This window comes from Petaurus breviceps, unplaced genomic scaffold (genome assembly GCF_028583685.1).
Source record: "Petaurus breviceps papuanus isolate PSGF00001 unplaced genomic scaffold, PetGlider_PUasm1.0 189, whole genome shotgun sequence".
NCBI classification, from domain to species: Eukaryota; Metazoa; Chordata; class Mammalia; order Diprotodontia; family Petauridae; genus Petaurus; species Petaurus breviceps.
The window spans coordinates 27,230,404-27,253,322 of NW_027185809.1; the positions used below are offsets into that span (position 1 = coordinate 27,230,404).

General features: G+C 39.0%; 1 protein-coding gene across 7 annotated transcripts in view; it reads left to right on the top strand.

Moving 5' to 3' along the window:
• Window positions 1-22,919, top strand: part of SIPA1L1 (signal induced proliferation associated 1 like 1) — a 367,706-nt gene that overhangs the window by 320,633 nt on the left and 24,154 nt on the right. For all 7 annotated transcript variants that reach the window (XM_069092084.1, XM_069092083.1, XM_069092086.1 and 4 more), the window contains 2 exons: window positions 12,575-12,814; window positions 13,573-13,738. In XM_069092084.1, the coding sequence (XP_068948185.1) occupies window positions 12,575-12,814; window positions 13,573-13,738 (406 nt within the window). The remainder of the gene's footprint in view (window positions 1-12,574; window positions 12,815-13,572; window positions 13,739-22,919) is intronic.

Here is a 22,919-nt window from a genome sequence, read left to right on the forward strand (position 1 = left end):
AGAGATAAGTTTTTTAATTTGAAGGACCTTTTAATTCATTGAAAACAAAAATGTCTTGAAGAATAAAGAGTATGAGTCTTTAGGACACAAATTTTAAGGGGACAATGACAAGGCCTGCTTTTTCACCCCCAACACCCTAACTGATGTGTTGAATACCATTAGTTTTAGGACTTTGATAAATTGAATGCTTTGTGATTTGGATAGAGGAAAAGATCTGTGGAATGAGAGATTTAACAGCTATTCTTTGCTAGAAGAAAAGAACTTGGTAACCAAATGAACATTGCAGGAAGAGCTAAAATCACTGCAAATTAGAGTGTTTGTGTCCTCAGAAGACAGGAACAATAATTAATGTGGAGATCACTTGACAATGCATGAAAGAGCTTGTACCTGAGAATTGGTGACAAAAAGTAAATTATAGTGATTAAATTCTGCTGCAGTATTTCTGGCTGGGCTCTGTTCCTTTCCACTATCCCTATTGATGGTACTGCAGGTTTCTTGTGGCATCCCATGAGAACTACATTAAAGTAGGTTGGTAATTACATAGTATTTGTTATTTCTGAGTGTCATTAAGAGAAACCATAAGCACTAATAACTTCCCAGAACTATTTTTTAAGTTAATCTATTAATTCTTATAAACTTTTTTAGCTAGGTAAAAGTCATGTTATTTGTGGCTGTTTGGTTTTGTTGTTGTTTTTTTTAGGCCATTTTCAGTGAAATGTAGGAATCTATTACCCAGTGGCATCATTCACTTCATTGGCTATCTCATTTTCGGATTTTAATATAGAAGGTCTTCAAAATGATGATTAATGATCAGGATAAGAGATTGGTCTCTTAAGGCATGGCTCCTTCCTATTATAATTTGTCATTCCTTGGTTTAGTACTCCTTCTTTGAGCTCTGACCTTGCCTGAAGCATGCTGCTTTTCTATGTTGACAAAAGGCTTTTACAATCATTGTTAAATAACACTAGTCCTACTAAACAGTGCCAAGGCCAACCACCCATGCAAACTGAGAAGAGCGCTTCTGTCTTCACACTTCCCTTGCCCACCACTATTGGGCACTGAATTGTACTGATCAAACGTTATAAACTCTGAATTGCCCTTTCTGTCACTTAGCCAAGAAGAAACCCCTAGAAAATGAATTCAGAAACTTTTGCAAACTTTCTCCATCCAACCCTTCCCCCCTCCCCCCATTATCCCCTTAGGTTCACCAGACCTTGCTTATGTCCTTTACCTTTAGGTCAACTGAACAATTTCTTTTCAGATTGAGCTTTTTGGGGGGAGGGGGAAGCTGCTGTTGCCCTCATAGAGTGTTGACTCTAAGCATTACCTCCACAGTCCTTCCACCTTTTTGACTAACTGGAACTCCAAATTGCAGAGGCAGTTCTACAATGATACCACTAGTCTTCGTAATCTTAGTATGTTTTCATTGTGTACTATTTTATTTTCAAGATCATTGAATATATGTCTACAGTAATATAAAATTATTATGTGTGTATATGTAATGTATGTATGTGTGGGTATTTGCATCTGATCTTCATCGTTATACTAAGGTTTAGTATTAGCAGGTTAATGCCTTAATTACGTGAGAGAGTGGCTGACATTGGGTATAAAGCAAATTCCAAGGAAAAAAGCCGTCACTTAAATTATCCATGCACAGTCATTTTCATAACTGTTATTTTCTGATTGACAAATTAATGTCACTGTCCACACCTGAAGGAGTGTGTATATAGAGAAGGAAGGTAGGTTTTTCTCCTTTGGTTACAAAGACCTTCACACTACTGCTGGTGGGCTGTATCTGTAATACAAATACAGGTATATAAAATATTCAGTTTAAAGCATATTTGCTGTAGCATACAATCAATCAAGAAGCATTTATAAAATATCTATTGGTGTTAGGCATTAGGGATACAAAGATGAAAGTGAACCAATCCCTGCCTTCAAGTCAGTCAGCCCTGGCAGACCAGATAGATAGATAGATAGATAGATAGATAGATAGATAGATAGATAGATAGATAGATAGATAGATAGATAGATAGACAGACAGACAGAGAGACAGACAGACAGACATAGATAGACAGACAGACAGACAGAGAGATAGATAGACAGACAGACAGACAGACAGACAGACAGACAGACAGATAGATAGATAGATAGATAGATAGATAGATAGATAGATAGATAGATAGATATGTACAAAATAAATGCAAGATAATTGGGGGAGGAGACAGAGCAAAGAGTCACTAGGACCTGGGGGAATAGTGGCAGGTGACACAGTAACGGGGTGGGGAGCCAGATTTTGAGGGACACTGGGTCTATTGAGAGTGATGTCAAAAAAGAGAAAAAGGAATCATTGAAGCATTTTAAAAAATGCAACAGAGTGCAGAAGAAAGTTCAGAGGAAGTCACAGACAAGCAAGCCAACTTTAAAACTACCCCTGTTGAATTTGTGACATGATTTTTTTAATGGCAAACTGTAATAGAAATTTATAGTTTCATAAACCATCCTGTTTTTTGCATACAGAAGTGTTCATGTTAACTGATGTTTATCAAATACAGAGTAACAATTTTTTTTTAATTACTGAAAGACTATTATTCTATGAATGGAGGACAGAAAATGCAGATACATAGATAGCAGTTCACCTTGTACATCTATGAGGAGCAGTAAGAAGACCAGGGGAGAATTGTATAATAAAGCCAAAAAAACGTAGATTAGGACCAGATTGTAAAGGATTTTAAGTGCCACATGTAAGAAGTTATCCTAGATCCTAGAGGTAATAGAGAACTATTGAAGTTGATTGATGAGGGGAGTGACATCATGATCAGACAGACTTGTGTTTTAAGAAAAATACTTTGGGAGTGGCTAAGGTGGCACAGTGAATAGAGCACCAGCCCTGGAGTCAGGAGGACCAGAGTTCAAATCTGTCCTCAGGCACTTCGCACAAAGCTAGCTGTGTGACCTTGGGCGAGTCACTTAAGCCCAGTTGCCCTACCTTCCCTCTTCCAAAAAGCAAAAAACACTTTGGTAACTATGTGGTAACTGAACTTAAGTGAAGAGAGACTTGAGGTCAGGAAACCAATTAGGAGAGTCATTGACCCCTTTCACAGTCTGGTGGTGAGACCTCAGAATGATGTATTTTTTCATTCATAATTTTTAAATTCTCAATTAAAGTTAGAAGTCAGTGAAAATTAAAATGTAACTTTTTTCCTCATCTAAGTTGACAGACCCTCTGAAATCTACCCACAAGTCATTGAATCTCAGGTTAGAAATCCCTGACAGGATATGGTCCTGGACGGAACCTTGGGGTATACATATACATTTAGGACATGTGACATGGATAGTGAAGCAGCCAAAGATACTGAGAAGCAGAAACATATATGAGGGGAGAACCAAGAAAAAATAATGTCTCGAAGTCCCAGAGAAGAGGGTGATCGATAGTGTTTAATGTGGTAGGGAGGTCAAGAAGGATTAAAGACCGGAAAAGCCTCTCAGATTTCATCATTAAGAGATCGTTAGTAGGGGTGTCTAGGTGGTGCAGTGAATAGAGCACCGGCCCTGGAGTCAGGAGGACCTGAGTTCAAATCCAGACTCAGACACTTAACACAAAAACTAGCCATGTGACCTTGGGCAAGTCACTTAACCCCAGTTGCCCTCCAAAAAGCAAAAAAAAAGAGAGAGAGAGATCATTGGTGACCTCATAGAGATCAATTTCCTGCTTCAAAGAGGTTGGAAGCAAGATTGCAAAGGATGGAGGAGTGTGAGAAGAGGAAATAGAAGTATCAAGGGTAGACAGCTTTTTCTAGGAGTTTTGGCTGAGAAAAGAAAGAAAGATGTCTACAATAGATTTGGTAGCTCACAGTGATTTTTCTTGGGAATATATCCAGCCAGTAATTTGCTCACCATTTCTTCCTTGCTTAGAATGTTAAATCCTTTTCATTTGGACCAACTTTTTTTTTCTATACATTTCAGTGAAAATACCTTATTTTTATTTTTAAGGGAGAAGAATCTAAATAAATTCTTTTTAAAACTTACTTAGACTTTTTCTTAAAGCTTTTGGTTGGGCAGGTATATTATTTTAAGTTTTCATTAAAACTTGCTTTCCAGGGGCAGCTAAGTGGCACAGTGAATAGAGCACTGGTCGAGGAGTCAGGAAGGACCTGAGTTCAAATCCGACCTCAGACACTTGATAGTTACTATCTGCATGACCTATTGCTTTGCCTCTCCCCCTCAAAAGGAAAAAAACAAACAAACAAGTTTTGCTTCTTTTATATAGGAGAAACATCCAAGATTTTAGTTTTTACGTTGATACGTAATCACAGCTACAAGAGATCCAATCCCCAAACCCATAGTTTCCTCAACTGTAAAATAGGGATAATAATTTCTGCCATATTTTGAGTTACAAATTTTTCCCCATTTTTCCCCTACCCACTGCCCCCAAATAGCAGTCCCACAAGATATCCCCTCCTCCAATTTACTCTCTCCCATAACTTCTCCCATACCCCCTTCAACTTTTCCAGTAGGGCATGGTGGATCTCTATGCTCCAATGCCTGTATATCTTATTTCCCAATTACATGTAAAATAGTATTAATAATAATATTTATTTATTTTAAACATTTGATTTTAAAACTTTGAATTCCAGATTCATTCCCTTCCTCCCTTGTCACCCACCCTTTCTGGGAAGATAAGCAATTCAATATAGGTTGTACATGTGTAGTTATGCAAAACATTACCATAGTATATATATTGTAAAAGATTGACTATATTTCCCTCCCTCCTATCCCACCTCCCACTTATTCTGTTCTCTACTTTGATCCTGTCCCTTTTCAAAAGTGGGTGCTTTCAACTTCCCTCCCCCCAACCTGCCCTCTCTTCCATCATCCCCCCTCTCATCCCCTTCCCCCCTACTCTCTTGTAGGGTGAGACACCCTATTTAGTGTGTATGTCATTTCCTCCCAGAGCCAAATTCAATGAGAATAAGGTTGTGTCTTTTGCCTTCCTGTTCTTCCCCTTCATTGCAACCATTTTCCCTTGTTTCTTCTATATGAGATAGTTTACCCTATTCTGTCTCTCCCCATCTCCTCTCGTTATATTCCTCTCTCACCTCTTAATTTCACTTTTTAGGTATCATCCCTTCCTATTAAATTGGTCCTGTGCCCTCTATCTATGTATACCTGTAAACATATATACACACATTAACATATATATTCATATGCCCATATACCCTCTTATATAGACATATATATATTTCTATTCCCCTCAACTATTTTTATACTGAGAAGAGTTTCATCAGTTACAATTATTGTTTTTCCATGTAGGAATGTAAATAGTTCAACTTTGATAAGTTCCATATGATTTCTTTTCCCCTTCTCTTGCTTCTTGTATCTGAATGTCAAATTTTCTATTCAACTGTGGTTTTTTCATCAAGAATGCTTGAAAGTCCTCTATTCCACTGAATGACCATATTTTCCCCTGAAGCATGATACTCAGTTTTGCTGGGTAGGTGATTCTTGGTTTTAATCCCAGCTCCTTTGCCCTCCAGAATATCATATTCCAAGCCCTTCTATCCCTCAGTGTAGAAGCTGCCAGATCCTGTGTTATCCTGATTGTGTTTTCACAATATTCAAAATGTTTCTTCCTGGCTGCTTGTAATATTCTCTTCTTAATCTGGGAATTCTGGAACCTGGCTATAATATTCCTAGGAGTTTTCTTTTTGGGATCTTTTTCAGGAGGTGATCGGTGGATTCTTTCAACCTCTATTTTGCCCTCTGGTTCTAAAACATCTGGGCAGTTTTCTTTGAGAACTTCGTGGAGGATGATTTTTAGGTTCTTACTTTGATCATGGCTTTCAGGTAGTCCAATAATTTTTAAATTCTCTCTCCTGGACCTATTTTCCAGGTCAGTGGTTTTTCCCATGAGATATTTCACATTGCCTTCTATTCTTTCATTTGTTTGGATCTGTTTAACAGCATCTTGATTTCTCATAAAGTCATTAGCTTCCATTTGTTCCAATCTAATTCTGAAGCAATGATTCTCCTCATTGAGCTTTTGAGATTCTTTTTCCATCTGGCGAAATCGGCTTTTTAAGGCATTCTTCTCCTCATTGCCTTTTTGAGCCTCTTTTGCCATTTGAGTTAGTCTATTTTTTAAGGTGTTATTTTCCTCAGTCAGGCTGTTGACTCTCATTTCATAATGTTCTTGCATCGTTCTCATTTCTCTTCCCAATTTTTCTTCCACTACTCTTGTTTGCTTCTTAAGGTCCTTTATGGCCTGTAACCAGCTTGTATTTTTCTTTGAAGCTTTTGGTTCAGGAGTTCTGACTTCACTGTCTTCCTCCTGTTCCATGCTTTGATCCTTTTTGTTGCCAAAATAGGAGTTTAGAGTTGGGGTACTCTGTTTATTTTGCTTCCTTTGCCTGCTCATGTCTCCACTCTGGGCTTTTTGCTGCAGTTGGACTCTGCCACCAGACAGGGGACCTTCTTACCAAACATTGGGGTTTTCTCAGCTGCCAAAGGTATTATTTGGGTGCCCTCGAAGCCTCCACACGCTCTGGCAAGCTGGACACACACCCCAGGACCTCCACCCTAGACTGCACTCCAGATCCAAGCAGGTTAAAGCAAGAGCAATTACCCCTCACACTGGTCGCTTGGTCGCCCTACACTCTGCAGGCCAGGAGCTGAAGCTGCCACTTGGGGGCAGCTGCACCGCCGCGGGACCACCTTGGCTCCTCAGTGGCTTCTTGTCTCTGGAGCAAAAGCCAATGCACTCCTTGGTAATTAATTTCTGTGTTTAATTACTCATTATCAGGAAATATTCTTCCATTTCTAACCTGAATTACTCCTGCAACAGTTTAAATGTTTTCCTTTTGCTTAAGAAAGTGAAGTCGTTTTGTCTAGCCACCTACTTCTTCTAAGCAGCTAAATTGCCCAAGTCAAAACATGTAAAAATATTGCATTGTTTTGTTTTTATTTTTCTTTCTTTTTTTGTTTTTGTTTTGTTTTTTAAAAAGGCTTCCAGGGATAAATGTTTTATCACTTCCTTTGGCATATTGCTTCTTCCAATATTTAATCAGTCTGAAATTCCAGAAGTTCTTTCTTACATCTAGATTAAATCTCTTCTGCCACAATTTGCCCATTTCTCTTCACATAGTCTTCCAAGTAGACAAATGGCATAAAACTCCCCATCATATTAATCATTCATACATTTGAAGAAAGCAACTACATTTTAACTATCTCAAGTTTAGGCTGACCTTCTACCATTCTTCTGATTTTCCATTCCTATAAACCCACTTTTTTGCTTATGATCTTTGGGTTCTCCCAATTTCTTAATTACTTTGTATAAACAAATTCAAACATAGTATTCTACTAAGGTACTTAACTGTGTCAACATACTCAAAGTGTTCTTCGTATATTCCAACGCCATCTTTTTAAAATAATAGTTCATTGTTGATTAATGTTTAGCTTGTACTCCCACTAATGACTCCTAGATTTTTTTTCCTACTTGATGTCTACTTACTCAGGCTTCTCCTCAAAACATATGGGGTAATTTTTCCTTAGCTACCGTGTGCTTGTTAAGATCGTACTGTTTTCAAGGATTTTTTTTCTTTATTTTGTTGCAATTACTCAAAACTTCTATACAAATTCAACACAACAGTTCAACATGTATTTATTAAATTTCAGTTCTGTTTGATGTACTTTGTTAGATACTAGGGTTACAAAAATATGAAGGGCTTGATCTGTGCCCTGAAAGGAACTTTAAGATCTTGATCCCCTTAGTAGGTTTTAATTCTCTGACCTTTTACTCTCAGTGACTGTTCTCTGAACACTTTCCAAGTCTCTCTTAAATTGTGGTAGTCAGTCTTAGCCACAAAACTATGTTAAAGGCCAATTTGTTCTTAACATGTTAGGAATATTACCTAATTAGCATCCTTTGCATTCGCCATTATTTGTCTACACAATTTGTATATCCCAACATTTAGTCTGTTCTTAGATTTTGCTATACCTGTTGGACAGGGGGCTTAGTGTATCACCTTCCTAAGAATATCATAATAGTATGCAGTCTGTCTTAAGGTTATCCTTGCCATGCCTAATCAGGAGATGAGTTCCAGATGTTTTCCTGCACTAACTAATGATAGCTAAAATTTATATAGAGCTTACTATGTGTCCTGTACTGTTTTAAGTGCTTTGCACTTATTATCTCATTTGATCCTCACAGCAATCCTTGGAGGTAGATGCTATTATTATCCTCATTGATGAGGAAACTGAGGCAAACAGAGGTTAAGTAACTTGCCCAGGGATACACAGCTAGTAAGTGTTTGAGGCTAGATTTGAACTCAGGTGTTGGTAGCTTTATCCACTGCACTGCCAATCTGCCCCAACATAAAGAGGAAAGAAATAGTGGAAAAATAGCTTTTGTTTTTTGTTTATAATCCCGTTTGTAAATCTTATTGTTCATGTTGATTCATAGCTGATATTGTAGTGGCCTAGAGGCCAAGGAAGACCTGGGCTCAGGTCTCATCTCTGATGCATACTAGCTTGTGTGACCCAAGGTAAGTCACTGAACCTTTCAGCATCATAGGCTGTTCTTGAAAAAGGTGTCATGCTCCCTTGGTAGAGGAGTTTTCTCCCCCTGGAATTCCACATTCCTTTGAAATTACATTTTTAGTTCCCATCCCTATTTATTGTTCACTTAAAAGATAGAGTTTTGATGACATAGCTATTTGTAAAGAGTGTATATTGCGATCATATGGTTTGCATTTCACACTTTGAGCCAGTTTCAGCCAACAATTTCATGTATTAAAATCTCTATTCAAGGATGAATATCTCCCTTATATAATTACTTTTGATAATGAAGAGCATGAGAAGACTAGTTTAAACAGGACAAATTTGTTTCTTCTTTTCTACTGTGAACTTCAGTGAGACTTTATCCTCACCCCAGTTTATGAATTAACCTGAATGATGGAAGATTCTTTAACATTTTCATTATTCTTCCTTATTGCAACCTTTATTCAATGTTCAGGCCTCATGCATATATATTTGCAATAGCTAATGAATGGTTCATTAATTATTAGGCAGCAGGTGATTCAGTACATAGAGCATTGGACCTAGAGACAGGAAGACCTGACTTTAGATCTGGCCTCAGACAATTAATGGCTGTGTGACCCTATGTAAGTCACTTACCTTCTGTTTGCCTCAGTTTCCCATTTGAAAATGGGAATAAGTAAGAGCACCTACCTGTTAGGGTTGTTGTAAAGATCAAATGAGATAAATTTCTAAGAAGATCTTAGTGCAGTGGCATGTCTATTTCCTTCCCATTATTAGAATTACTGGTTTGGGTCTAAATGTATGATTTTATCAGTTTAGGGAACCCCCAGAATGAAAACTACTTTTACTAATGGAAGTCAGCCATTTATCTGGCAATTTATAATCTTAATAACTTGCCTGGGATACTTAACACTGAGAGGCTGAATGACTTGCCCAGAATCATGCAAGCTAGTGTGCATTAGACACGAGACCTGAATTTAGGCCTTCCTTGCCTGGGACATTGCCATGACATATATTCTAGTGTGAGTCAGAAGGAGTACATGAACCAAAGTCTTACTAACAAACTAATACCATGCATCAAGATTGTAAACTCATTTCTATAGCCTAACATAGGAGTAAGGGACCTCCGTTTAATTTTTTCCTGGATCTCAAGTACCTGTGCGTGTGCGTGTGTGCGTGTGTGTGTGTGTATCTTCAGAAATCACTGTGTGTTTTTCTCTCTTAGTAACTATGATTCACAGTGTATCATTTCTCCTTTGTAAAAGGACTATGTGTCTTCTCTGTCCTTCTCGGTGTCTCTTCTCTCCCCTGCCTCTCCCTTTCAGTCTCTCTCCTCTACATGCCATTTTCTATCTCCATCTTTTTCTGCTTCTTCCCTCTTTGGAATTTCATCTCCCCTGATTTTTTTAACTTCCACTACCTCTCATGTAGACTTGTTTTTTTCTAGATGTTTTAATTATTTAAGAGAATCTTATGTTCTCTGCTCTCATTTTAAAAGCCACTCAATGAGGCATACATATCATCTTGTACAAAAGGCAGTTTATTTCCTTCTTATGTATCCCTCAGTTGCATACTTTCCCCATTCTTGGTAAGAGGGAAAAACTGACTAGGTTTGGACCAGTTACTTTTGAAGCAGGGATGGAAATTTACTCTTCTTTTTGTTTATCTTGATCTTCATCCCAGTGCGTCTCTTTTGCCAAGTTTTAGCCCAGTTACTTCTTAGAATGAGGGAAGCTTTGCCATCTCCATCGTCTGCAGATAGCACATGGGTTTTATTTATTATTGTAAAGGCTCTTTGTTGTCAAAGTTAATCTAGGTAAAGTTTGAATTAATATGGCTAACCCTCCTTCAAAAAAAAAATCATCTTTGCTACTTCTATTTTTTTCTCCTTAGCTTCTCCTGAATCTTTTCCTGGGGCCATTAATTGACTTGAGTTTCCCCTCCTCTACCTTAATTAACTCACCATGCTAGTAGAAATGATGATGAATAGTGGGAAAGAATAGCAGAGAGCATGGACAGTCTAAATATAGATTTTGACCCTCTGAACATCTTGAAAGTTAGAATTCGTTTTAATCTGTCCTTGGTTCTTTCTTAAGCTAGTGATGTCAATAGGATTGTATATTGTGCAAAAAAAAGTCCAGAGGAACATTGTATGGGGCAAGGTCTTGACTGTTACGAGGTACTCTGCAGTCTTTCAGAATTCTATATGAAAGGAACCTCCTCTTAGTCACTAAGCATTTATTAAGGGCCTGTTACTTGCCAGGCATTGTGCTAAAGTAGTAGAGATATGAAGAAAGGCAGCAGACAGCCTCTGCCCTCAAGGAATTCACGATCTAATGGAGGGACCACAAACAAACGAGTACAAACTACAATACGACAGAGGTGTCAAAAACTCTATGGTCCTTGATGCCGAAGCAATACTGTAGAGAGCTAACCAGATTAAAGTATAAATGAGAAGGATTTAGCAAAATTAATAAAATGTAAGAAAAATATCAATGGAACATAGATAAAGGTAATCTGTGGTTTTCTAAATCTGTAATACACAGGTGACAGGAGTCCTTGTGTATGGTTTAGTGGCCCCTGTTTTTATTTGAGTTGGGCACCACATTATAGGAACTGATTAAGGAAGGAAAAGCATTAAGAGAGATAGTTAAAGACTTCCTGTAGAAGGTGGGATTGGTGAATTGGAAGTCTCAATTGACCAGTTTTTAAATAGTATTTGAGTCTTTTTTTTTTTCAGATACCACATGCCAGGAACCTAGTATGTACAAATAATGAGAACAAATTTTGGCATGTTTCACCATTTTCTTTGGGTAGTTCATAAGTTCAAAGATTTAGAACTATAAAAGGACTTTTAAAGCTCATCTGGTTTGACAAATGAGGAAACTGAGGCACAGAGCATGTTTTGCCCAAGGTCACACAAGTAATAAGTAGCAGAACTGAAATTTGAACTTAAGACTTCCCCAGACACCACGTTGTTTTACCATAAGAATACATAGAGCTCTTTGAGTTCCATTTTCCTGGGATAGATTCTTCAGACAATAAGAACTAAGAATAAAATGAAGGGAAAATGTTACATGTAGCAAACAATTCACTTCTTGGAACTGAATACTGTAACATTTTAACCTGGAAGCAAAAGTATTCATGATAAGCAACTTTCGTATGAGAATATAGAGGCCTGAACCTAGACCAAGAGTTGAATTCACTTTAAGTGTCAGCATAAAGAGGACACACAGTATCCCTACCCTCTGATTCCTTTTCCCAGTTTTGCCTCATCTGTGATCATCATAGATGTGGATACTCATCCCTAAAAACCTCGAAACAATCACCTATGCTTTCAGGCTAGACTATAATGAACTTCAGCAGCTGACTTTTTTTTTTTTTTAAAGCAATCAGGGTTAAGTAACTTGCTCAAGGTTACACGGCCAGTTATTTCTGGGTGTGGTGCTGAGTATCTGAGCCCGGATTTGATCCAGGTCATCCCGACACTGGAGCCGGTGCTCTTACTCACTGAGCCACCTGGCCGCCCCTTTACATATAGTCTTTTTAAACTTTTTTTTTTAAGCAATTGGGGTTAAGTAACTTGCTCAAAGTTACACAGCCAGTTATTTCTAGGTGTGGTGCTAAGTATCTGAGCCCAGATTCGATCCCCAGGTCATCCTGACACTGAAGCCGGTGCTCTTACTCGCTGTGCTACCTGGCCGCCCCAGCAGCTGACTTCTAAATGAAAAGCTTCTTTGACATTGTTCTATAGTTTTTGTTTTAGTCTAAAATTCAGAGGGGGACCCAGGTTATCACTTGTTTCAGTGGACATTTAAATTACAGGCTGTAATGAACAAGAAGGCAACTCCTTTAGAAGTGTATACATTGTTCATGTTTTTAGGATTACAACCCTCAGCTATGGCAGGCTTTTTCCACTAGCAGTGGTTTTAACATTGTGTTCCTGGTGACAGAATGTGGCTTTAATAAATAATTGTACAAGATGCATACATGCAAACTTAAGTCAAGTTTTGTCTTTGTTATGCTTCTCTCCAAGTACCATGAGCTCACGACACTCTGCCAGTCCAGTTGTTTTCACCAGTGCCAGAAGTTCACCCAAAGAAGAGCTTCATTCTGCCACTTCCCCGCAACTTGCGCCTTCTTTCTCCTCCTCCTCTTCCTCCTCTTCTGGTCCTAGGACTTTCTACCCTCGGCAGGGTGCTACTAGCAAGTACCTGATTGGATGGAAAAAACCTGAAGGGACAATAAACTCTGTGGGGTTTATGGATACAAGAAAGTAAGAGCATTTTTTGCTTCTGTTGCTTGGTTGTTCGTTTTAAATGTGAAGATAAGAAAATCCAGAACTGCTGCTTTAGAGAAAACAACATAAAAAGGGGAAGGGGGCATCAACAAAGAATGTACATGCTTATTATTTTTGAGCTTTATTTGTGTACATACTGATCATGTCATCATGATCCTTTTCCTTGAATGAGCATGGACATTAGGATTTATTTCTCAAGTCTCCAAAGATAAAAAAACATACTTCAGAATAATGGCCAACTGGTATATGTATTGAACACTTGGGCCACTCTGATGTTCTTGCAAATGTTAAGTGCAGTAGCAACTGTACATGCTGCTGAACACTAAAGGGAATATCTCAAAGGGAATCCCTGAACACACAGAGACATATATGCTTGTATAGATTTTAGTTCTTTTTACACAATAGAAATTGAAAGATATGTTGAGTCATTTGTTTTTATGCAGAAAATATTTGGGGGTGGATAACCAGCATTTTTTCCCCAATGGATTTGGTGTCATCTTTTTAATTCAACTTCCACTCTTATATTGATTTAAAAAAAGTGATTAGCCCTTTAGTATTTAAAGAGTTAATTATGTAAACATGATTTCATTCCTTTAACAGGTGCTTATTTAAATAAGATCTTCTTTAATTACATAAAATTCACCTAACTCCCACTTCCACAACCTTCTCCCCTAGTTTAGGGTGCTACATTCAGTGTTGATGATTTTAGTTTCTGCTATCTCATTTCTTTTAAGACGCCACCAGAGTGATGGCAATGAAATAGCCCACACCAGGTTGCGTGCCTCTGCCAGGGACCTCCGGGCATCCCCAAAGCAAACATCTAAGTCAACAATTGAGGAGGATCTAAAAAAACTAATCGACTTTGAAAGCCCAACTCCCGAATCACAGAAAAATTTTAAGGTATGTGAAAGGAGTTTTCTCAAGAAATGTGTGATTTGTCAGTCAAGCTTTCATTAAGAACTTTAAGAACTTTCTACCCTCAAAGAGCTTATATCCTCATGGGGGCACATAATTGTATAAAAAATACATACAGAGTAATATTTGGGAAGGGGGGGGAAGGAGAAGGGGACAACAGGCAAGAAGGAAGACCAGGAGAGTCTTCATGTACAAGGTGGTACCGTGTTTCCCCGATAATAAGACCTATTCCGAAAACAAGCCCTCCCCTTACTGTGTAAGATTCCTCTAAAATAAGCCCTCCCCCGAAAATAAGCCCTATTGAGATTGCTATTGTAGTGAAGGTGATCCCCTGCGCTACACGCTACATTACAGTACCCTCTATATGCACCGTTCCCCCCCCATGAAACGCACGCCTCGCTCCGAGCTGCATCCAATCAGAGCTGCAGCAGTGAGCGCGTCATCCTGTTCTTCCCCAGTGATTTGCTTATTGAATAAAGGTACATTTTTTTGTTCACATTTACCTGTTTATTAAAATTGCTGTCAATGTTCATTAAAATAAACCCTCCCCTGAAAATAAGCCCTCTGGTGTTTTTCTGTCCAAAAAAATTAATAAGACAGTGTCTTATTATCGGGGAAACACAGTACTTGAACCCAGTCATGAAGGAAACAATCAAAATACATTTATTAAGGACTTACTATGTTCCAGGCACTGTGCTGTGTGCTGGAGATACAAAAAGGGGGGTGGGGGCAGAGGCACCATTCTGGTCTCTAGGAGTTCAATGTTCTAATGGAACAGACAATATAAATGATTGTGTATATACGTGCTATACATAGAGTAGATGGAAGGAAATCTCAGGAGGAAGGGAAAGGGCAGGGCAGGAAAGGCCTCTTGTAAAAGGTGGAATTTGAGCTGAATCTAAAAGGAAGCTGTAGTGGCTAAAAAGTGGAGGTGAAGAGAGGAGAGAATTTCAGGCCTGGAGTCGGGAGATTGTGTGTGAGGGATGGCAAGTAGCCATGTATAGCTGGATTATAGAGTGCATGAAATAGAGTAAAGCATAAGATCAATGAAAACCCAGGAAGGGACCCAGTTGTGATGGGCTTTCAGTGTCTGATAGAAGATTGTATTTGATCTGGGAGGTAACAGGGAACCAATGAGCAGGGCTTATCAAAGGCAGGATTACAAGGCCACACCTGGCCCTTAGGAAATGGGGGAGGAGGGGACCCAATTAGACTGTTACTGAAGTGGTCCAGGTATTAGGTAATGAGAGCCTGAGCCAGAGTTGTGGCTGGGGGGGCAGGGGACCGCAAACATATGGAAGATTTTATAAAGGTAGAAATGACAAGTGCAAGTGATAAGCCAAGGATGACAACAAGATTGTGAGGTAGGTAGCAGGCAGGCTGGTAATGCCCCTCAGTTGTAATGGAAAAATTGGGAAGAGCGAAGGATGTGGAGGAAAAGATAATTAGTACTGTTTTCATCATGTTGAGTTTGAGGTATCTACAAGAGATCTAGTTATAGATGTCTGAAAGACATCTGGTAATGACATGGTACTTCAGCTCAGAAGCGAGAATTGGGTTGAATATATAGATCCTGGGAACCATCCAATGGTAAGTAAATCCATGGGAGCTGATAAGCTCCCCACATGGATATAGAGGGAGAGATACAGGTCCACAACAGAGCCTTGGGGCACACCCAGTCCATGAGTGTGACCCTGGGTAAAGATCCAGCAATACAGGTAGGAAGCGATCAAGGAGAGAACAGTCATGAGAGAGTATTCAGGAGAAACTGCTGACCAACAAGGTCAAAGATTGCAGAGAGCCCACAGAATGTGAGGCTTCAGAAAAGACTGAGCTTAGGAGAGAGAAGTTTCATTTAATTGATAGAGGTTAGAAGCTAGACTGCAGAGGATTTAGAGGACAGTGAGAAGAGAGGAGAGGAAATGAAGGCACCTTGTATAGACAGGCAATTTTTCTTTAGATTTTAGCCTAAAAAGGGAGGACCCATATAGGATAAGAATTTGTCCCACAGGGATATGGATCAAGAGAGCCAGCCTATATGGTTGGATTAAGAGAGGTCGGTAAGTCTGGGAGAAACATTCAGATGTTTGTAGACTTTGGAGAAAGAGCCAGTAGAAACTAAAAATTCTAAGAGGCAGAGGTGAGGTAAAAGTACATTGGAGAAGGGGCAGCCAAGTGGCACAGTGAGTAAGAGCGCCGGCCCCAGAGTCAGGAGACCTGGGATCGGTTCCGGCCTCAGATATTTCACACCCATACTGCCCCCCCCCTCAAAAACTGGCTGTGTAACTTTGAGCAAGTTACTTAACCCCAATTGCTTAAAAAAAAAAGTACATTGGAGACTTGGGGAATAGCCATTGTTAAGGACATAGAGATAGAAGATGAAGTGTCTTGTGAGGAACAGTAAGAATCCCCTTTGGGTGAACTGTAGAGTGTAAGAAGGGGAATAATGTATTTTCAAATTGGAAAGGTATGTTAGTGGTAGGTTGTGAAGGGCTTTAAAGTTTAATTAAGAAATGAATAATTTATCCTAAGGGCAATAAGGAATCACTGGAGTTTATTGAGTAGGGGAGGCACATGGTTAGACTTGAGCTTTAGAAAAATCACTTTGTCAACTTTATGGATAATAGGTTGAAGAGACTTGAAGCAGGGGAGCCAATTAGGTTATTGTACTAGTTTAGGTAAGAGGTAGTAAGGGACTGAACTGGTGCTGGCTGTATGTGTAAGTGTAGAGAAGGTGAGACATGAGACATAGTGGAGCTGGAAAGGACAAAATTTGGCAGTTAGTTGTATGTGAAAGTGAAATAGAAGGTGAAGCATGAATTGACTGTTGGTTTGATCTTCTCAGCACTGTTTCAGAAGTACTAAAAGATAGCTTATTAAATACCAGAAAATCTTGTCGATTTTTTTTCTTAATCATTCCAGATCCTGCCGTATAAGACTAGAATAATCTTTGACATTCCTCTCTCCTTATTTTCCCCAAATCAGGTCATCATCAAATCCTTCTTATGTTTTCTGAACTTTTAAAAAACAATTGATAAAGAATCATATTGTAAAAGATAGGTAGAGGGGTGGGTAGGTGGGGCAGTGAGTAGAGCACCAGCCCTGGAGTCAGGAGGACCTGAGTTCAAATCCGGCCTCAGACACTTAATACTTACTAGCCATGTGACCTTGGGCAAGTCACTTAACCTCAATTGCCCTGCCTTCCCCCCTCCAAAAAAGAAAAAAAAAAAGATAGGTTGGTTTTGGTCAGTTACTTTGGAAGATTCCCTAAAAGAGACTGAATTACAATAACTCCTTAAGTAACTTTATCTTGATTTAGTCAAAATTGATTTTTCCTTTTGTATAGAAACATACATGAATGGGTTTTTATCCTTCTTTCCTCATTAGAATAAAAGTTCTCAAGGACATGAATAATGTCTTCTGAACTTTTATGATTTTCCCATAGCATGTTGCATATAATATTCTTCCTAAAATGACTAGCAAACACTTTATTAATGACTTGAATAAGTGCATACACAGCAGGCTTATCAGACACACTAACTATGATCATGTGAGAAAATGTTCATGATGAATGCTTATGAAAATTTTGAGGGAGATTTTTATTACACTTTATGCATAGAAACTGATAAGTAGAAAATTATTAAGTCAATTTTGGTTTGTTTTTATTGCTATTAAATATTAAGTTTCTAATAAAACATCTGATTTCTTTTTTTTTTAATCTAATATGATCTTAGGAGTGTTGAGAGAAGATTACTATCTAGAATGAGGGAGGTGATAGTCCCTCTGTTCTCTACTCATGTCAGATCACATATATGGTATTATGTTCAGTACTAGATGCCACAATTTAAGAAGGACATTGACCAGCTGGATGTTATTCAGAGGATGACCATGATGGTGGGCAGATCAGAACCCATGATATGCAAAAGATCAGTTGAAGGAAGTAGGGATATTTAAGCTGGATAAAACTTGGTGCAGGGATAAGGAAGGGCAGGGAGGCAAGAAAAAGTCCTAATTGTCTTTGAATATTTCAATGGTTCTTATATGGAAGAAGGAGGGGTTGTCTTCTTTTTTTCCAACAGGTATAACTAGGAACCAAGGGTAGAAGTTTCAAAGAACAAAATTTAGGTTCAGTCTTTAAAAAAATTTTTTTTCTAAGAACTTAAACTATTCAAAATTGGAACAATTTATCTTAGAGAGGTAGTGGACTCCCCTGTCACTGAAGTTCTTTGAGCTGAGGCTGGGTGACTACTTGTCAAGCAGGTTGTAAAGAGCTATAGATTTTGTCTAGATTGCTCCCAAAGTCTTTTCCAGCTCTGATTCTGCAATTCTGTTGCTACTATTGACTGACAGATAATCATTTTGCTCATTTATCTCCTATAACAATGACAAAAGAAATCTTTGTGGTCATACATGTTTTTTCCCCAATTCTAATACAAGTGAAATATATAGATACCGGGATCTGTGGAGAACTGAGGTTTTGTCATCTGGACAATTGGACCCTGTCTTTAGGCTAATAGGAAAGGAAATAAATCTAACAATAACAATTCACATTTATATAACACTCAGAGACTTTAAGAAATCACTTTTTCCCCATAAAGCCTATGAGGTAAGTAATGCAAAAAGTATCGCCAATTTACTGATAAATAAACTGACACCTGAAAAGCTTATAGTCACACAACTAATAAGCTTAATGACCACCTACCCTGAAATTTTTGAGCACACTTGATTTCTTACTTTAGAGTAGAGGTTCTTAACCTTTGTTGTGTCCTGGACTCCTTTGAAGCCTGCGAACCCTTTAAAAGAAACTGCTAGGATTGGTTGAAAATAAAAATTATAATAGTCCCTCAACTGCCAGTGATGCTCCTAGTCTTGATTAAAACAGAAGGGGAGTTGCTGTTGCCACAATATATGCTTTTAATATCTCCCTAATCATATTGTTGGGGTGGAATGGGGCTCTTTTTTTCTTCCCAAAAATTGAAATTTGCTTCATGGGTATTTACATAGAATAAATGCTTTTGTGAGATTTGACCAGAATCTGTTGTAAGATTTTATCAGAAATGATTTATCATTATAAACATTTACATAATTACTTTTTAGATGTATAGGTTCTTTATTTCCATAATTTCTGTTTTATAAGCCAGCCCTTAACAGTTCAGATTCATCACCCAGGGTACAAATGGTTTCCCTGGCAACCTTTGCAAAAGCAAGTGCTTGCAACTCCTTTTTTTTTTTTTGTCAAAATGCAAGGAGGCCTATTAAAAAATTTAATTACCATTTCCAAACACCATATTATTTCATATCTTGTCTTGGTGGTCAGAGGAAAATGAAATTTGTTCTGATGGGAACTTTTACTGTGATTTCTGACTTAAAAGCATTTGGGAAATGAGGGGGGTAAGGTTCTGAGTCTTGATTTCTTGAAAAGTTTCAATATAACAGCATCACCTTGAACATACTCCTGACAGCTGGCAGAGAATTAATGCTATTGTAGTGTCCAAGCTATGTTGGGCTGGATGTCTTAATTGTCTGTACAAAGAATGGAGGATTCCTAAGAAAAACAGATTCTGGCCAGCTTTGGTCAAGTGAGGTGACATAGCCACAGAGTGCTGGAAAACATGCAGTCAGATGGGTATGCAATGGGCAGTCTGTGAGATGAACAGTGCTGTTGTAGCAGTGGTGAGCTTTTCAAGCATCAGCTATAAGACAAACCAAAGGCTAGACTTTGAAGGTGGGAAAAGATGGCCATGCTGCTCACTAAATACAAGATGGTTTTAGATTTGTATTGGTAATAAGCATCCCTGTAATGGCAAAAGCATTAGACTCTGGAAGTAAGATGACCTGGATTCTCATCCCTGTTCCACCATTTACTGTGGAGCTACAGAAAAATCACTTAACTTTCCTGAAGCTCAGCTTCCTTGTGTAAAGTAAGATAAATTGACCAGAGGATCATTAAGATCTCTTCCCATTCCAGTATTTCTAGGATTCTGTAATTTTCTTTTAAATTAAGTATGATTCACATTTCAGTTAGTCCTCTATAGCATTTGATGTTTCTCTCCTTTGGGCAGGACTTACCTGCCCATCCACAGTTATGTAGGTATTCCTGGCTACAAGTGATCTAGTTTTCCCCAAAGAGCCTTGACAAACACAAATGTGAATGGCATGGTGTAGTGCAATGCCAAACAAAGGCAACTTCCCAAGGTTCAAAATACCAGCATAAGTGCTCTCCATTTTATTCAGTGACAAATTAAGAACAGAGAAGATCAAAATATGACATCATTCAAAATACAGCATTTACTAAGTATGATTAAATAATCTCCAAGTACTACCCCACCCCAGGACCTTACATTCATTCAATCAATTACAAAGTCCCTGTTCTAAATACTACTCCACCCCTAGGTGTACCTTCATTTAGTCCATCACAAAGCCCCTCTTCTCAAATGGAGATTAGTTTCCAATCATAAGTAAAGTACATTCATTTGTTCAATCATAGAACACAAAAAGGTCAAAAGTTCCCCACCCCTGGATCACAATTGAATCTACCCCAGAGTTACAACAAGTTTAAGCACAGCACTTACTACCCATATGGAAGTCTTTTCTTCATCTTGACAGAGGCAAGTTCTCAGCAATCTTTGTTCCTGGGGAGACAAAGCTTAGCAAGGCCACAAGATACATTGCCAGTCTCTTCATTAATTCATCCTCTGTCTGCAGAACAGTCCTAGGACCCCTGAAAACATTAGCAAAACCCTCTCCCAGGATTTCTGTAAACATACAACAAGAAAATCCTTCTTCAGGGCTTCGGAACCAACAGGAAGGTTCCAAGAATTCTGCAACAACAGCACTGTCCTTCACCAATGGACAGTATTCACTCTCTGTCTGCAGGACAGTCTCAGCAGCTCTGAACCAACAACAAGGTTCCCAGACCCCTGCAACAACAGCACTGTCCTTCACGAGTGGACAGTATTCACTCTCTGTCTGCAGGGACAGTCTTAGGAGCTCTTAACCAACAGCCATGTTCCAGGACTTCTTCAACAACAGGACTGTCTTTAACCACTGGACAAATCTGGCAAAACAACATCAAAACAGACAAAGTACCAGCAAAACAGCCATGTCTCGGGGCGGCCAGGTAGCACAGCGAGTAAGAGCACCGGCTCCAGTGTTGAGAAGACCTGGAGATCGAATCCCGGGCTCAGACACTTAGCACCCACCCAGAAACACCTGGCCGTGTAACCTTGAGCAAGTTACTTAACCCCAATTGCTTAGGGGCGGCCAGGTGGCTCAGCGAGTAAGAGCACCGGCTCCAGAGTCGGGATGACCTGGATCAAATCCGGGCTCAGATACTCAGCACCACACCCAGAAATAATAACTGGACGTGTAACCTTGAGCAAGTTACTTAACCCCAATTGCTTTAAAAAAAAAAAAAAAAGAAAAGAAAACCAGCCATGTCTCCTCAGTCCTTGGCAGCTGCGGGGGCAGGTCTCAAAAGTCCAGGGCAATTCAAAGTGGCCCTCAGCAATCCTCTCAGTCTCTCTCTGCCTCCAAAAGTACTGCTTCCAAAAAGTTCTTCTGCCTCTCTTGTGTCTCTCCAAATCTACATCACCGGCTCCTCCCAGTTCAGCACTCTCTTTTCACGTCAACAAGTCCATCCCACAAGTGGGATTAACAAGCTCTGGGTTTTAACACAATCAAACCAAAAACCAAGCCAATACTGGGGAATCTTTAAATGCCATTACTATTACACATGGTGAGGATGAGGATGAGGATAATGGCAACTAACATTTATATACTGCTTTAAGGTTTTCAAAGACCTTTTCAAAAAATTTTTCATTTGATCCTCACAACTCTGGGAGGTAGATGCATTTTATCCCCATTTTACAGAGGAGGAAAATGAGGAAGGCAGAGGTTAGGTGACTTGCCCAGAATCACATAGCTAATTAGTGTCTAAGGCTGGATTTGAACGTGTAGGCCTTCCTGAGTCCAGCTCCAGTGCCCCATCAAGCATACCACCTAACCGTGCTGGAAAGAAGGGGAATGTTATTCTGCCACCTCTTTTAAGATCTGTCCTAGAACTTTAAGTGAACTCGGATACTCCGGGAACGATACTTTCCATCTCCCAAACTCTTCCTGAAATGTGCAGTGTTTAGCCTTTTAATAAGCATTCTGATAATAGTATATCATAATAAGGAAGACAGACAAATGAAGAGGAACTATTAGCTCCCAAGGCAACACATTCCACTTTTGAATGGGTCTGCCAATAGGTTTTTCTTAACATGAGTCTAAATCTGCCTCTTTACAACTTCCGCCCATTGCTTTTAGTTGTGTTTATTGGATTCACTCAGAGTAAGTCTGATGCCTAGGGCTTCCACATTGCAACCTTTCAGATACTTGAAGGCAGCCAACTATCATATCACCTATGAATTTTTCCTTTTTTCAAACTATATAGCCTCAGTTCCTTCATCCAAACTTCATATGACATGATCTTGAGGCCTTTTATCATCCTGGTCACTCTCTGGATACTGAAGTTTATCTGAGCCCTTCCCAAAATCTGGTCCAGACAACTGAATACAGTGTTTTGGATGTGTTTTGGCCAGAGCAGAATGCAATGGGGCTGTCACTTTCCTAAACCCTGGGTATTATGCCTCTAGTAAGACAGCCTTAGATCACATTGCCCTTTTTCGCTTCCATTCTTAAACAGATATTTCAGACCACTCAATTTAACAAAGCACAGTTTTGTATTGTTGGATTTATGCTTATGAATTTGTGTCTTTTGCTATTATACCAGTCCTTCAATGAGCCATAGGATCGTATTGTATTCTCCTACCGGAAGAGCCTTGAACTACCTCCTCTGCATTGGTGCTTCTATTCTTTTATTCTTTTTGACAAGTTGGGTGATCAACTATTGCTTCGAACAAATGGGCATTTAGGTGCTACTAAGTTTCTATTGCTCACCAGTGGATGAGCCTAACAGAAATCTCCTGTTTGCAGAAAATTTTCAGGTAATTTCAGACTTTGTCACAAAAAAGCCAAAGGTACCAGTCAGAAGCACATGCCTTTTTTAAAAAGAATTTCACCAGAACATTATTCATTTAAAAAACCTGCCTTCTCAGAACTTTCTTATGTTTATTTTCTGGACAAAAAACCCATTTCCATGAGCTTCAAGAAGCAACTCTCC